Source organism: Lagopus muta, chromosome 3 (assembly GCF_023343835.1).
Source record: "Lagopus muta isolate bLagMut1 chromosome 3, bLagMut1 primary, whole genome shotgun sequence".
Taxonomy (NCBI): Eukaryota; Metazoa; Chordata; class Aves; order Galliformes; family Phasianidae; genus Lagopus; species Lagopus muta.
In genome coordinates this window covers 26,944,060-26,959,540 of record NC_064435.1, presented here as the reverse complement: position 1 = coordinate 26,959,540, position 15,481 = coordinate 26,944,060, and the positions used below count along the sequence as shown (strand labels likewise).

The 15,481-nt window shown below is 36.4% G+C and overlaps 1 protein-coding gene across 12 annotated transcripts in view; it reads left to right on the top strand.

The window, feature by feature from the left end:
• The window catches only part of RALYL (RALY RNA binding protein like), a 370,127-nt gene that overhangs the window by 285,389 nt on the left and 69,257 nt on the right, over positions 1-15,481 (top strand). For all 12 annotated transcript variants that reach the window (XM_048938715.1, XM_048938716.1, XM_048938705.1 and 9 more), the window contains one exon: positions 10,278-10,353. In XM_048938715.1, the coding sequence (XP_048794672.1) occupies positions 10,278-10,353 (76 nt within the window). The remainder of the gene's footprint in view (positions 1-10,277; positions 10,354-15,481) is intronic.

Genomic DNA, 15,481 nt, shown 5'->3' with positions numbered 1-15,481 from the left:
ATTGTGTTCATATGCAAGCATACATGGGTAAGTATATGAGGGGAAAGGTAAATACAGCAACATTGATGATCAGAGGACTGGAGCACCTCCCCTACAAAGACAGGCTGAGGGAGCTGGGCTTGTTCAGCCTGGAGAAAAGAAGGCTGCGGTGTGACCTCATTGCAGCATTTCAGTACCTAAAAAGGAGCCTACAAACAGGAGGGGAGTCAATTCTTTGAAAGGGTAGATAACAACAGAACAAGGGGAAATGGTTTTAAGTTGAAGGAGGGAAAATTTAGGTTGGATATCAAGGGGAAGTTCTTTACAGAGAGAGTGGTGAGGAGCTGGAACAGGCTGCCCAGGGAGGTTGTGGATGCCCCGTCTCTGGAGGAGTTCAAAACCAGTTGGATGGGGCCCTGGGCAGCCTGGTCTAATATTTAAATGTGGAGGTTGGAAATTCATGATCCTTGAGGTCCCTTCCAACCTCGGCCATTCTGTGTAATTCTGTATGAACATTAGATAGAGTTTAGAAACCTGGATGAAAATTTTAATCGTGAGGAATCTGTTTGAATTTCATGCTCATGCTCCAAAAGAAAAAGTCTGGCTTCCAACAGGAACCTGTACAAATAAGGATTATGACATCCTAAGCACCCACACATTCAAGACAGAGAAAGTAAGGTAATATTTATTGTCTTGTCTAGCTCTATATGTTTCTTACTGCAAACTAAGTAGAAATTAATTTCCAAAACTTTTTTTACAAACATTCGTGCTTTGTGTATGTATGTGGTTAGCTCAGATAACATGTTCTGAAAAAGCAAATTGGAAATCTCTTTTACTCAAAACTTTTTGGTGAAAGAAGTGGGTCAGACTGGACAAGTTCGTGGTTCCTGCATTCTCAGAGCCAAAATTACTTAATTTTTTCTGTGAGTAATACAGACCTATTGCTTGTATGGCAAAGCCAAAGAAGACAGAAGATATTACTGGGAAGCATAGAAGAATGTAGATCCATTTATTGTTAGAGTAAAGAGTAAACAGTAAACGGTGAATCACCAATTTGAAATTGCATTTTTTGACTTTTATCTGTATAAAATTAAACAGTAATTTCCTCTATGTTCTTATTTTTGTAGTGCTTTTGGTGTTCAGATTGAATTTAAAAAGTTTCAAAATAATTACTTTGTTTTCTGAAATTATTTTTAGAAATCTATTGCAATGCTTCCTGTTAGTGATTCAAAATATATGCAAATCAATATCATTAGTAGAAGTACACCTTATACCCCTTGCAAGAGAATTTCTGAAGGATCATTTGAAGTGTATTTGCATGCAAGACCAAACATAAATTTACAGTAGCAGACAGCAACAGTCCAAAAAACTGAAGTGAGAATGATGATGATTTATGTTTCTAGAAAATATTTTTGACAAGACCTCTGAGATGTTAGCTGTGATAATGGTTAGAGAGAACAGTAATTGAAAAAGGAGCTGAGGGAATGAAAGAAGGGGGGATTATAAAGCTGAAACAGAGCTCACTTCTTGCTGAGAAACACATTTTCTGTTAAAAAAAAAAAAACAAAAACCAACTAAAACTCAGAACACTAGTATTATATATTATGAAAAAATAATGGAGTGATGGGGCATTTATGTGATTAGCAAGGTGACTCATGGTATTACTGATTTCCAGTTCTATTTAACAAAACACAAGAGGAGGAAAGATAAAACATGATTTAGGATTTAAGCTAATCCTAAACTATGTAGCATTTTAGGAGGAGAATCATGCTGGAGTAAGAGAATGGAGGGAAAATAATATTGTGTCTAAAACTAGTTTGAGGTTCTCCTGTCTCCTTGCAAAGGATCTAGGGCTGCTGGAGGCAGAAAACTGGAATGTATGAACCATCATTTTCTCTATTCCTATCAACTTTCTCTTATATTTTGTATGCAGAAATGCCTAAGTAAGCAGAATGAAAAGACATTGTATATTATTTATTTTTAAGCTTGTCAGTATTTCCAATTATTGCATGTCCTGCTTTCTCAGTAAGCTTCAATGCAATAGCAGTTTTATTGTTAGTATAAATTGGATCCTCTGTGGAAATGCATGCATTGGCAATGAAAGAGTTACTAATGGCTACAATCTGAGTATTGCTCATACAAAAATATATCAGATTTGGAATATTGTTTGTAAATTATCTCCACAATAACATTTCCTCCCATGTGCCAAATTTCAGTGGATTTATCTCTGCTTCTGCTGTCATTTTATCCAACCCTGAGCCGTTAATAAAAATGGTACAATTTAGAATATTCTAAATACAGTCACAGGACATTTTCCTTTGTAGCACAGCTATATTAGTTTGCAATACTAATACAGTGATATTGTTAGAGGAAAACAAATCTTTACAGTTATTATGTGAAAACAGATAATTCTGTGGCTGTCCATCAAATGTTTACAACAGTTTTGTTAGAAGACAAAAAAAAAAAAAAAAAAAAAAAAAAAGATGTGGTAACATCTTTTTAATACTAACATGTGGTAGTCAGAACAAAAATTTCACTAACATTGGCACAGGAAAATTACTCTATCTTGGGGGAAATGCTTGAAGGCTTGTGCTATGTGTATTTGAAGCTTGAAAATAACCTCTTCTATAGATTCCCTAACCTAGATAAACCTGGAACATGGAAGGTCATAAACAGAAAGAGGGAATGTAGAAAAGAGAATTGACCTGCTGAAAGCAGTTCTGAACCCTCGCAACCTTATTTATTTATTTGGTTGCGGCAGGGGATTTGTCCAAACAAGGGAGGACTAAGGTAAAAGCTGAGTTCACCACAAAGAGAACAGTGGTGTATAGAGGGAAGATTCCAGGACAAAGCATGTGAGGAATACCCTCAAGGTCTGAGCTGCCCTTGAATGTTTTGACAACAATGTATGAATAATGTATTGATCCTTCAGTGACAACTTGGTAATGCCAACCAAGCTCAAGGGTGGAGGCAGATACAGCAGCCCACTCTGCAGAGGCGCGGCTTCATCTTCGCACCCCTTACCTCCTTGAAAGTGCCCAGGGCATGCGAAATGACTTGTGCTGTGGAAAGCACTGCCCAAGTCCCACCCAGAAACACTTTGGAAAGCTCATTGTTCAAAATTACAAAGAAATATACTTCAAGTATATGCAAATTTTGTTTCAATGTCCGAGAAATACTATCTGCAAATAAAATGTTTGTGTTTTTTTGAAAAATATTGCTATTGATATTTTGAGAATAGTTCTTGTTCGTGTTCCAGTGAATAAAGTTGACAATCTGCAAGAAAAACAGTGAGAAAGACAAAGGGATTGGGGCAATAGGGACAGTGAACTCTTGTATTCTACAAATTTCAGTTGCCTTTAAAAACACTGCTTGAAGCATTAAGCTAAAATTAGTAAGAAAGTTAGATAAAGGCCTGTGGGGCAGGGAAAGTAGCTAACCATAAAAAAAAAAAAAAAAAAAAAAAAGGAGGAAGAATTTATTAAATTAAAAATTACTTGGGTTAAGGGCATGTTCCTTAGAAAGAAAATCATATTGAAGCATGAAAGAGTTAGATGAAAGACTGTCATACTCTTTCCCCATGACAATGTTTAATGTTGCTGCTTGAGGCTTCTTACACTGCTGAGAAATTCAGACAACTAGTCAACATTGAGTGTTGTCTGAGTCTCATGATAATGCCTATATTCTTTTACCAGAGAAAAGCAGCAGAGCCTGTTGGCTTCTGCCCTGCAATGACTGTGCTTGATCTGAAAGAAGAAAAGTGCTCTATTTTCTTTTTGGAAATGACACCTTTATTATGATCAAGAGAAGCCAAAGAGAGAATGATGTTCCTTACTCTCTGGAAAAAGCTGTAATTCAAGGACCAGTTCTGTTTCCCATTAATGGCAACAATGAGAAGCTACAGTGTGAACTAGCTAGTGTGAACTACAGGTGTTAGTATCACACGGAGTCCCTGCCTGAACTTTTATTTCTGAAGGTAGCAGACAGTTCCTGATGTACTTTTCCACCACTTTCCTACGTCCTTGTGGCAGCATTGATCTTCTGCATATGCAGAATTAGCCAGACTGTGTGTTAAACAGCCACATGGTAGGTAGAAATCTTTGGGTTTAATTTGTTTAATCAAAAGAGACTTCCTACAGAAGGAAGACTACTACAAGGAAGATTTTGGCTTTGATTTTGGTTTGCATGTATGACTGCCAGCTTTATGGCACTGTGACACAAATCAAACCAGAGGTTTTCACATCTAACACCCCAAATCCTGCAGCCCTTTGAGCTGGTCTATAGGTAAGTGGCTATGACCAGGTGGTTCCTTGCAAACAAATCTGAGTCACTTGCACCCGTAGAACAGCAAAATGGATCATCCTGTAGGGGAGCCTGCCAACCCAGTGCTAAACAGAAAAAGAGTGGGCAGGATTTTCATCAACAGGGCTCCCATTCCAAAGAAAGTGCTTCATAAGGCGTGCACTTTTCTCATTGTGTCCCTTCCCCTGCGGCCCAGTGTTCCAGTGAGATTACTACCCTATGACAGGATTTGATTTACAGGGATTTGAGCACTGGCAGAGAAGCGGTTTGGAAGGTCTCAGCCACAGTCTCTGAAAACTCAGCAAAGTCCATGGAGAATCTTCAAGAGGACTCAGAATTAGTATTGTCCACTTCTCTGGACATGCTGTAGACTACTGCTGGTTGCACACCCAATTGGGTCAGGAGAAGCTGTCCGGTGACTGAGCTATTACTTGGAGTGAGGTGATAGACATGGCAGCAGGCATACAAAAATCAAGAGGCCAATGCTCCGCACCAGCTGTGAAACAGTTTGAACTCTGTCATGCAGCTGTGGGAGAAGTTGCCATCTTAAACGCTGAAGGAACTGTTTGTGATGGGTGGATAGGTGGGACGTGATTTCCCTCTTAGCTGTCACCCGTTCTCACACCATCCTGGTTCTCCAAGAAACAGTGACTTTCCAGCAAGACAACTCCTGACACTTCTGTTTCTGAATAGTGTTAAGAATGGTAGCTTATATAACCCTATATCCTCATTTCATTCTAGCAGTGTTCAGTGAAAGAAAAGATGACTGAACAAAGCAATTTCATATACCATTCAACAAGCAGCTCTTTCTAAAGGATTAACAATAGCTGTTATCTTTGTACAAAAAAAAAAAAGGGTTCAAATTATTTCAGTGGTAAGAGAAAATCTAAACGCAGCTGAGAGTCTCACGAACAAATTATTTTTAATACTATTATAGAAAAGGGAAATGTGTGACCCAGACTTTCATTTAATATTTTATTAGCCATGAAAGTTAATTTGAGTTTGTGTTCAATTTTCTGGGAAGTTGTATAATTTTGGTACAGGAATGAACTGTCTTTTCCTCTCTGCATTTTTCACATTTTAGTACTAGAGATGGGAAAAGGAGGAGATAACACACAAATGTAACACAGGAAATAAAGTCTGTGGTGCAAAAAATGTCAGATAACTTCATTAAAATTCCTTTAGTATGCAAGAGGAAGGATATATATAGTACTGGCAAAGGAAAGGATACAAAATAAAGACAAATTAATGTTAATTTTGCTGATATTCCCTTATAATCACATGACTAGGGGCTTCTCTAAATGTCATCTACCTCTTAGTCTTCAGTTCTATGTACTTCAGGCTATGTGAAAAAAATAAAAATAAAAAAAAGGAGAAAATGCATTTTATTCTTCCAACACTTGCATCTATCTGGTTATAAATTTTACATTCACTGTATGAATTCTTTCTCTTTTCAGTTTTTCCTACAGTTGTGGCTTCTAGTACTTCAGTAAAAGGTTGGTCTAACACAGAGCTAGATAGTCTGGAAGTACACAGTGACAGCTTTTTCCAACCAAAATTTTAAGCCAAGAAACTGGAAGTTTCCAAGGAACGTGTCTTCAATCATTCACAAGAATGTGTGGAAGAGCATCTAATGGAAATTAGTTGTTTGGCTACAGAGGTCTTTACAGTTTCCTTAGCTTTTGGTCTTGGTTCCCAGGCTCTCTGACTTTGAGCCCACATCAGGAGCTATGCCTGCAATAACTGTAGATATCTAGGACTTTTCTCTTTCAGGGTCTTATCTTGAAAAGTGGTCACAACTTAAAGGCCAGTTAGGAACAATTCCTAATTCATGTCAATTTTATTCCTATGTCCAGAAATTGTACAGAAGAATACTTGGCTGCCTGGGGCCAAAAGTCATACCGACAATCACTCTAACAGTTCAATACAATAGATAGTTGACTTCTAGTGCCTGGTAGTGGCACTATTTAATGTTATAATAAACAAGTAGCCTGATAAATGGGCACTGGATATACAGGAGAAAGCCTGAAGTCTCAATTTCATGTAATGAGCCTGTGCTTGCTGAATCTTCCAGTTTACAGCATTTGTTTTTGGACAGAAAACTGGTTGATTGGCTATTTTTTTCCAATCATGCTTTTAAAATAATCTGAAGGACATTTGTACTTAGGAGTACTGAAATACTTCTAGTATGTGAATACAACACTTTTGGTATCATTGCTTACACTTACTAACATTACTTACAAAATCTGTGTAAGGGCATCTGTACATTTGCCCTCAGGACTGAATTGTCAAATTACTTAAGCTGCAGACCTATGAGTAAGAATGGTTGATACAGCTCCTTCAAAACTGGAGGATTTATGCACCAGAGAATTCTTGGTCACCACTAGAGGAGTTAGGTCACTGCCTAGAGGAATTAGGCAGCCTACATTAGGAAAGGGCAATGGGAGAAAAGTAATCATGCTGTGCTGAGTTGCTCTAACAGTTCAATTTATGTAGCCACTGAATACATTTACTGTTCTTTCTAAATGGATTGCATATTGTTATTATATTTTTAAGGTCTTTTTTTTTTTTTCATTCATTGTTAGGCACTTTCCGATATAATTAGAAAGAAAAACACTACGTTTGAAATTAGACATGTTGTGCATATGACACAAGATATTGAATGAAATCTAGGTCTCACACCTTAACTATACTTTCCTGAACATACAGAACTGAAGTTACATTCCTTTTAATACAGAAAGTAATCTTATTTGACTCTGAAAACACAGAAAGAGCAGACAGACTACTGCATCCCAATTGTTTGCAGTTACTTTCCTATTCATTGTGATCTCCTAATATTTTGAATTTCAGCACTGATTTTATCTTATTCTGTAGGTGAACATTTATAGCATTTGATCAGCAAATAATGTGAGAGTCCCTGGGCTATTCTTCACATACAGGAGTATGAATCTCTGTGCTTTGTCAAGTTGTCTACTTCATATTCCTCTACAATTGCAGTAACTAATTTTACAGCATAAGGAGTGATATCTGTCTGCATTCCTCAGGGTGGAATTATTAGTGCAGGTGTATCTCTGTGCTGTAGCCAACAAATTTGTTTGACACATGGTTTATGACCTACTGGATGTAAATGTCTGCTGTGAAACTAATGACGAATGAAGCAAGAGAACAAGTTATCTCACAAGATTTCCAGTTGAGCTAGAAATAATCTGTCCTGTGAAATGTTGACATGTTCACTTCTAATCTCGGTTAGAAAATTGAGTTTGGAGTAGATAGTGCTGAAAAATAATGGGGTGAAAATCCTTTCTAACTTTTCAGACCATTTCCTGCATACATCCTTAACTTGCTGCAGAGTGCTTAGAGAGTTTCAGAGATATTCATTCAGTTTCATTTTAAGACAAAATCCCCATGTGTACAGCTTTACTACAAAATATTTCTTGTGTTAAAGAGAAATTCTGGCTATTACTGTTTGTGTAACATAGTTCACTGTTTTCCGCTAATATCTTTAGAGATTTATTTAAGAGCAAGGGAATCATAACTGATTCTCTGTTTTCTTAAAATGTTACTTTTCCAACAGCAATTGATTAAAATAAATCAAACACGTAGCAAACAGCCCAAGGTCTTCCATACTACTTGTCTTTGTTAAAAGTAGATGCCGTAGACCTGCAAAGGTATGTCTACAAGAGTAATCATCAAAACAGCATTGATCTCTTTGAGAAGGGTGTGAACAAGTTTTGAAAGCTCTTTAATGTTCGTGTACCTAAGACTAATAACCTGGCATGTGGCTCTGAAAAAGAAGCAGATGATAGACACTGAAGGTATATGAAGATGAATGCTACAGCCTGAGGAGTTTTCCAAGAATGGATTACAATTCTACCTTTTTATTTTCTCTCTAGAATCTGTCCTAGTTTTAGTAGTAGATGTTAATAGTCAATAAAGCCAATGACCTTAAAGCTGACATATTAAAATAGTGTGGAAAGGTCTAATTATTGTAAAGGTCACAAGATTAAATTTTCATTCCAATTTTTTTATTTCCAGGAGCCAATGGAAATGTAGAACAGCTATCAAAATTCCCCTGCGACTTTCAATAAATGCTTGATGTTTACTTTGTTGGGCCAACATTAGAATTTATATTCGTTTAAATATGGGAATCATATCTGAATTTTTAACAACCATGAAAGCGGAAGGTTTATATATGTTTAATAAAGCAATTGCTTAAAATTAATGGCAGGAAAGCATTTCAGAAAGCATGAAAACTGTCTCCAATATTCATCTTAATTGGGAGAGACAACTGAAACAACAAATGTAATGTTTTGTGGAAGAATATGATCCAAGATTAATACATTCTATAATATAGTAGAATGAAGAATGAAGTACTGTTAGATTAATTTCAAAATGTTTTTTATGGAGAAGATTTTACCAAATATACATAAATTTTATAGGAAACTTTTCATTTCAGAACGTATAATTTTAAATATGTGTTAATTTCTCTCAAAAAATTGAATTTAAATGGAAAATGCATTTAAAATTATTTTAATGTTTGAAGCATAATACTTCCAATGGAAAAATCTCTGCATTCAAAAAATCTGATGAACATTTTTCAGTGTCTCTGATTACTAGAAAATATCAGATGGATAATTTTTTCCTACTTTGTGCAAACTAAAATTATCCAGTCCATCAGTCTCAGGCTTTTATTTCAGGTTTTGAGGTAGAGAATACCATAAATGAATAACTTTGGTTTTTTTAGTGTCATTGCACTGTGTAGTGATGATTTCTCGTTCAACACCTCTGTTTTCTTTACTTTTCCCCCTGCTACTTTCATGTTTGGATTAAGCACAGGCTTTACAAGAACATGTGCTTTCTCAAAAGTCTTTATTGCTACGTGATTCCATGGTAGATGGAATATATTGTTCTGTCACAGCAATTTAACACTGAAATAACTTTTCTGATTTCCTGATTTTGTTGAATGTTACCCTTTCATATATCAGTGAAATCAAGCAGAGTTGCAGCTTTAACATCACTCAAATGGCATGAAATTTGTTTCCTGATTAGAAAATTTGTTTTTTCCATGAAATTTGTTGTAAAGTTGACTGTACAACACCCAGGTGCTTTTTAATACAGATTTGTATTTATATTGACAGCTCAGGCAAAGCATTCTTCACTAAAGGGCCTGTCTGCATTTATTTCTCAATAGGTAATTATTACTAGCATTCAAAATGATGGATGTATATTTCCTGGTGTGTTTCTGAATATGATTCAAAAGAAGGGAAGAATGTGAGATCCAGTGTGACTAATGTATTGCATCATGTATTTTTACATTTCAATGATAAGTATACAGGCATAATATAAATGAACTCAATATACATATATGTACAAGATTTCTGGTGTTGAGAATTATGAGTACTTATCTAAGGTAAGGTATGTGCAAGAACAGATACTCTTTTGACCCACTAAAATTTTAAAGACAGTATGCTTGGATACTCAGAAGAACAGAAAATATATTTATTTGGGTTAGGAAATGCATGTTATTTTATTTAATTTTGAAAACTCTCTTTTTGAGTAGATAATGAAGTGCCAGTTAAAGATCAATTTGCATTTTGCAAGACCTTAAAGAACAACTCTCTACAACCACTGCAGCCCTTCACAACTGTATTTTAAGTTAAGTTCATCATTTGTCTCTACATTTAAGTTACCATTCAAGTTTCTGTAATAGCTTCAGAAGTCCTCATCTTCACGAGTAGAAACTTATGTTAGTAAAAAATGTCATTTCTCTCCAACCAGTAAATGACATTTTTCCTAAAATCCTCAGGCATTATAGTAAGAATATTTAGGAAAGCTTTATAGTATCAATTTAAAAGTGGTAAAAACTAGATAGCTATTTTACATATGCTGTCCATTTTCAATGTCTATTAATCATTTCCAGTGCCTTGAGGGTGCCTTTGCAAAGTGTTTCCACCTTCCAAACCTCTGGCTTACGGATTTCAAATGTTTGCTTTCAGATATCAACATGGCAGGAGAACCAAAACCATATAGACCAAAACCTGGCAACAAACGTCCACTTTCAGCACTTTACAGGTAAGTCAGATTTCACCCTTATCATGATACAAATCAGATTCATTAGAATAATTATGGTAAACTGAAATGTTTATTTTGTTTAATTTTTCCAAATGTATCCAGCAATGCAACTGTGTAGCACATGAGATAGACAAAGGGGTCTATCCCCATTATGGTTTGATTTCATATGAAATATAATCAAGCTCTTGTACACGCCAAAAGTTTCTGAATGTGAGCAAAAGAATCAGTCTGACACTACTGAATCTACCCAGAGTAGTGTTCTAACTTCCAGAAATAAAGACTGTCTATTTGGTGCTCATAGCAAAAAACCTAAATGGCACCAACAAGGAATTGGCCTAGCAAAATTCCTGACAGGTACTTAGATGAGATTATCACAGTATGTAAATAATGACCCTCTTTTGATTAGAAAAACAAATTCCCTCTACTTTTTCTGAAGTGAAAATGGAAACAACAGAGAAGACAAGTAGATTTAAGGCCCATATAAAAATGCAGCATTTAACAAAATTATTTTATACGAAGTATACAATAAAATAATAAAATTGTCATTTACAAAAACTACTGACAGAAATACCAGTGGGGTGTTTTGTGAACTGTTTATTAAAGTCCTCACTTCTGGAACTACAATCAATAATTTATTTGGCTCTGTTCTAAAAAATGAGCGTTATTTCAATTTTTAATCCTTATGCCTTATTGCCTGACTGTGGCTGTTCTTGTCTCTTTGTATTTGCTGGTGAAATAACTAATAATTTGAGAGCAAAACCACTGATTTCTCATTGATATGTGTATCAAGGGTGAGAACCAATGTCTATCAAGACTGGAATTCATCTTCATGTGTTCAGGAAGGCACTGATAGTGTCTTTTTCCTATTCCCAGATGATTTTTTTTTCATATAGCTTGTATAAACATGAAGAAATCCCTACCTTTATTTAAAAAAATAATTAAAAATATCAAACAATTAAACATTGTTAGGGAGATTGATAGACAGACATGCACAAGACACTGCTGCTCAGTAAACCCCACTTCCCTTAGAAGTGGGAAAAACTTCAGATCCATGAAAGGAGTTAAGGTTAATTTCTTCCATGGCTGAAATGCAGATAGATGAGAGTGACATGTCGGTGGCGAAATGAGAGACACTCATATTGGACCTTTTAAAGCCTGGTTTGATCTGAAAATATCATATGGAAATTCAAGGGTGGGATAAGTTACTTTAACTGAAGCAATAGGGAAATTACTTTTGGGGAAAATAAACTCTGTTTTATCATTACTCTCATTTGCAACCCATTAATTTCTGTAGGTGTAACTGGTAGTCATGTGTGATTGTGTTACTGTGTCCCTCTGTATTTCAAAAGATGTTTGAAGAAGTTATGTGGTTTCTGATATCTATATACCATTCCACCTCCAAGATTTTGAATGGTTTCTCATAAATGTTCTACAGACAAGACAGTGATAAGTCACTGTGGGAAGTTCTGACGGATCTTTAGAGAAAAAAATGATATTTGGTTGTATCATCTTATGGATCTCTCACAGACTATTTTTCTAGTTTCTTAGATTACATGAGGGTTGTTTTGTGGTTTTTTTTTTGTTTGTTTTAATATAATTAGCAAAAGCCTTCATCTGAAGATAATGGAGAAGTTTTGTTATCCCACTATCTGTTAGCATATTAATATGGGAGAATGTTAATGGCTTATAAAATTATTGGCAAAGTCAGTATTTACTACGTCTTCATCGTACTGGGGACAGCTGGGATGGAGTTAGCTTTCTTCTTAGGCCCCCTTATAGTACTGCTTTGGATTTGTCACTAAAACACATCATATTTTTGACTATTTCTGCACAATAATTGACCAGCATCAAGGCTTTCATTTTTTTCCAACTGTGCCTTTGCTGTGAGCAGGCTGAGGGTGGCAAAGTACTGGGAAGGAACACTGTGGGCTCAAACTGACCAAAGGGATATTCTATATTATATCAAGTAGTTTCCAGAAATAAAAAATGGGGCATTTTTTCTTCCAGTGTACCTATTGCTTTGTTGATCAGACAATCTGATGTTTAGGCATTGGTCTGCCTGTGGTGGGTGAAAGGTAATTTTTTGCATCACTTGTTCTTATTCCCTTCCTTTCTTCCTTTATTAAACTGCATTTATCAAAGTCCATGAGATTTCTTTGATTTTATTCTTCCTATTCTTTCCAGCATCTAAGGGAAACAATAGGAAATGGGGTTGGGGAGTCAGATATTGACTGTATGGACGTTAAGCTGTCGGCCAGGGCCAACACACAACAAACCTGGAGAAATTTAAGTGGAAAAATTGTTACCTTAGATTTTATTTGACAATGAACATTGGTTAAAAATGAACAAAATATTCACTCTGAAAAAGGAGGACTGTAAGAAGTAGAAAAAGAACAGTGGATTTCAGGAAGGACTGACTTCAATGAGCTCAAGATATGATAAGTGGGATCTCTTCGAAAGAAATGTTAATAATAAAAGAAGTGCATTAAAAATTGCATATGCTGTGCATAAGGTAGAGAAAAAATAGGAGTATAATAAAGAAAAATATGTAAGCATCAAGATCTTTTAACATCCTCTAAAGTGAAAAGAAATTGCACAAAATGTGAAAAAAAGATAACATGACTATGAGTGAGTGAAAAAGAAAATCAGAATCATAGAATGTGTTTGGAGGAGACCTTAAAAATCCTCTAGTTCCAACCTCCTGCTATGGGCAGGGTTACCAGCCACTAGATCAAGTTGCCCAGGTCATCCAACATGGCCTTGAACACCTGCAGGGACAGGGTATTCATAACTATTCGAAGCAGTGCCTCACCATTCTCTGAGTGAAAAATTTCCCTCTATCATTGCCCCTTGTTCTGTCACTATCAGTCCATGTAAAAAGTCCCTCCTGATTATTAACTTCTTTTAAGTACTAGGAAGACACAATGAGGCCTTCTCTTCTCTAGGCTGAACAAGTCCAGCTGCTTCTTTTGATGCAGCTCAGGATACAGTTGGCTCTCCAGGATGCAACTGCATACTATTAGCTTGCATCATGCTTTTCAGCCACCAGGACCCCTAAATCCTTCTCAATATGTATCTCTTTGTTAGTTCTTCCCCCTTGTCTAATCTCAGAGTACTACGACCCAAGTGCAACACCTCGCACTTGACCTTGCGGAACCTAATTAGGTTCATGTGGTTCACCCACTTTTCAAATTTGTCCAGGTCTCTTTGGGTGGCACTGTTTCCTTCTGTCATATTGACTGCACCACTCAGTCCAGCTCCATGAGTGTGCTGGCTTTTCTCTAACAGGAAACCATAATGCTGAAGGAAAATGAAGGTATAGAATACAACAAAAAGACTGGTTTTAGAGTAACTTTTACTTTTATATAATTTTATATAAATCTGTAACTTTTTATCATGCTGTAAGAAAGGTGAGAAAATAGTAGACCATACAGGAAAGGCTTCTTTTGCATTAGCAAAAAAGTTAGTTGACAAGCTATTTAAGAAAATCAATTTTAGCCAGAGGGATGGAATCAAAGAATTGGATAACCAATATGTGAATGTGAATGTGAATGTGAATGTGAATGTGAATGTGAATGTGAATGTGAATGTGAATGTTATGATGAAATTCACCCTAAACACTGTAATGAACTAGCTGAATTTGTGTGTGAACTATTATTGATTGTTTTCAAACTTATGGAGGTCACATAAGGTAGAATAACAGCAGGTATTGACAGGTGTACACCTATATTTTAAGAAGAGGAGAAGCCATAAAATTATCAGATCAGCCCAGCTTTGGTTCCCAAATATGCAGTAGGAAAAAACCAAACAAAAAAAAAAAAACAGAAACAAAATTTGTCAACACCTACAGGACAGTAAGATGGTAAAAAGAAAAAAATCCATCTGCATTATCAGGAGGAAATGATGTTGGACCAAAATAATTTATTTCTTTAATAAGTCAGTAGATATAGTGTGTAAAGAGGAAACAGTAGATGTGCTGTACGGTCATTTAACAAACTTTAACTCTGGCCCTACGCTATCTACAGAAACATGTTCAAGAAACTTTTTGTTGTCCTGAACAGAACTGTCCAGCTTCAATCCCAATTTATCTTTGGCTGCACAGATTTTCTCCCTGCAGAGAACATCTCTCTCATGTAATCTGACCTCTCTTCTAATGACCATAAACTTTCCACCTAAGCTCAGAAGATCCCTGTTCAGCCAAGCTGACTTTCTGCACCTTCCAGTCCTAACACTTTGGTATTGACTGTTCCTATGATGGTAAGAGGTGATACTTAAAAAGTGAACAGCGCTGATGAACAGCAGTATTTTCAAAAACAAAATCAGGCAATTCCTTGAGCAGCCTGGAATCCACTCTCCCTTTTTTCTTCCTGTCATCAAAGGTTTTAAACTCAACTACTTCATGGTCACTGAGGCTAAGATGGCCACCAAATGCCACTTCACTCAAAAGACCTTCTCTTTGCAAACAACAAATCCAGGAGGATGCCTTTTCTAGTTGTCTCTCTTATGGATTGTACCAAGAGGTTACCATCAGTGTGCTTTCTGGACCTGTTTGTGCCAGCAATGTGGTATTTTCAGATGTGTGATATCCTATGATGCATTATACAATGTAATTTGCTAAAGTATCCAACTCATAGAATCATTGAATCCTTAGAGTTGGAAGGGACCCTCAAAGGCTACATAGTCCAACTCCCCTGCAGTGAGCAGGGACATCTGCAGCTAGGTCAAGTTGCTCAGAGGCTGGTCCAATCTGACCTTGAATGTTTCCAGGGAGGAGGTCTTCCCCATACCTCTGGGCAACCTGTTGCAGAGCCTCTCCACCCTCACTGTAAAAGACTTTCTTCCTTATTTTCAACCTAAATCTACCCTCTTTTAGTGCAAAACCATTTCACCTTGTCCTTTCACCATAGACTGTGCTAAAGAGTCTGTCCCCTTCTTTTCTGTAGCTCCCTTTTAGATACTCTTATCAGGTCACCTCACAGCCTTCTCTTCTTCAGGCTGAACAATCCCAGCTCTCTCAGCCTATCCTTGTAGGAGAGGTGTTCCATAGCTTGAATTGTTTTTGTTGCACTCTTCTGGATGCTCTCCAACAGGTCTAAGTCTCTCCTGTACTGAGGACTTCACATCTGGA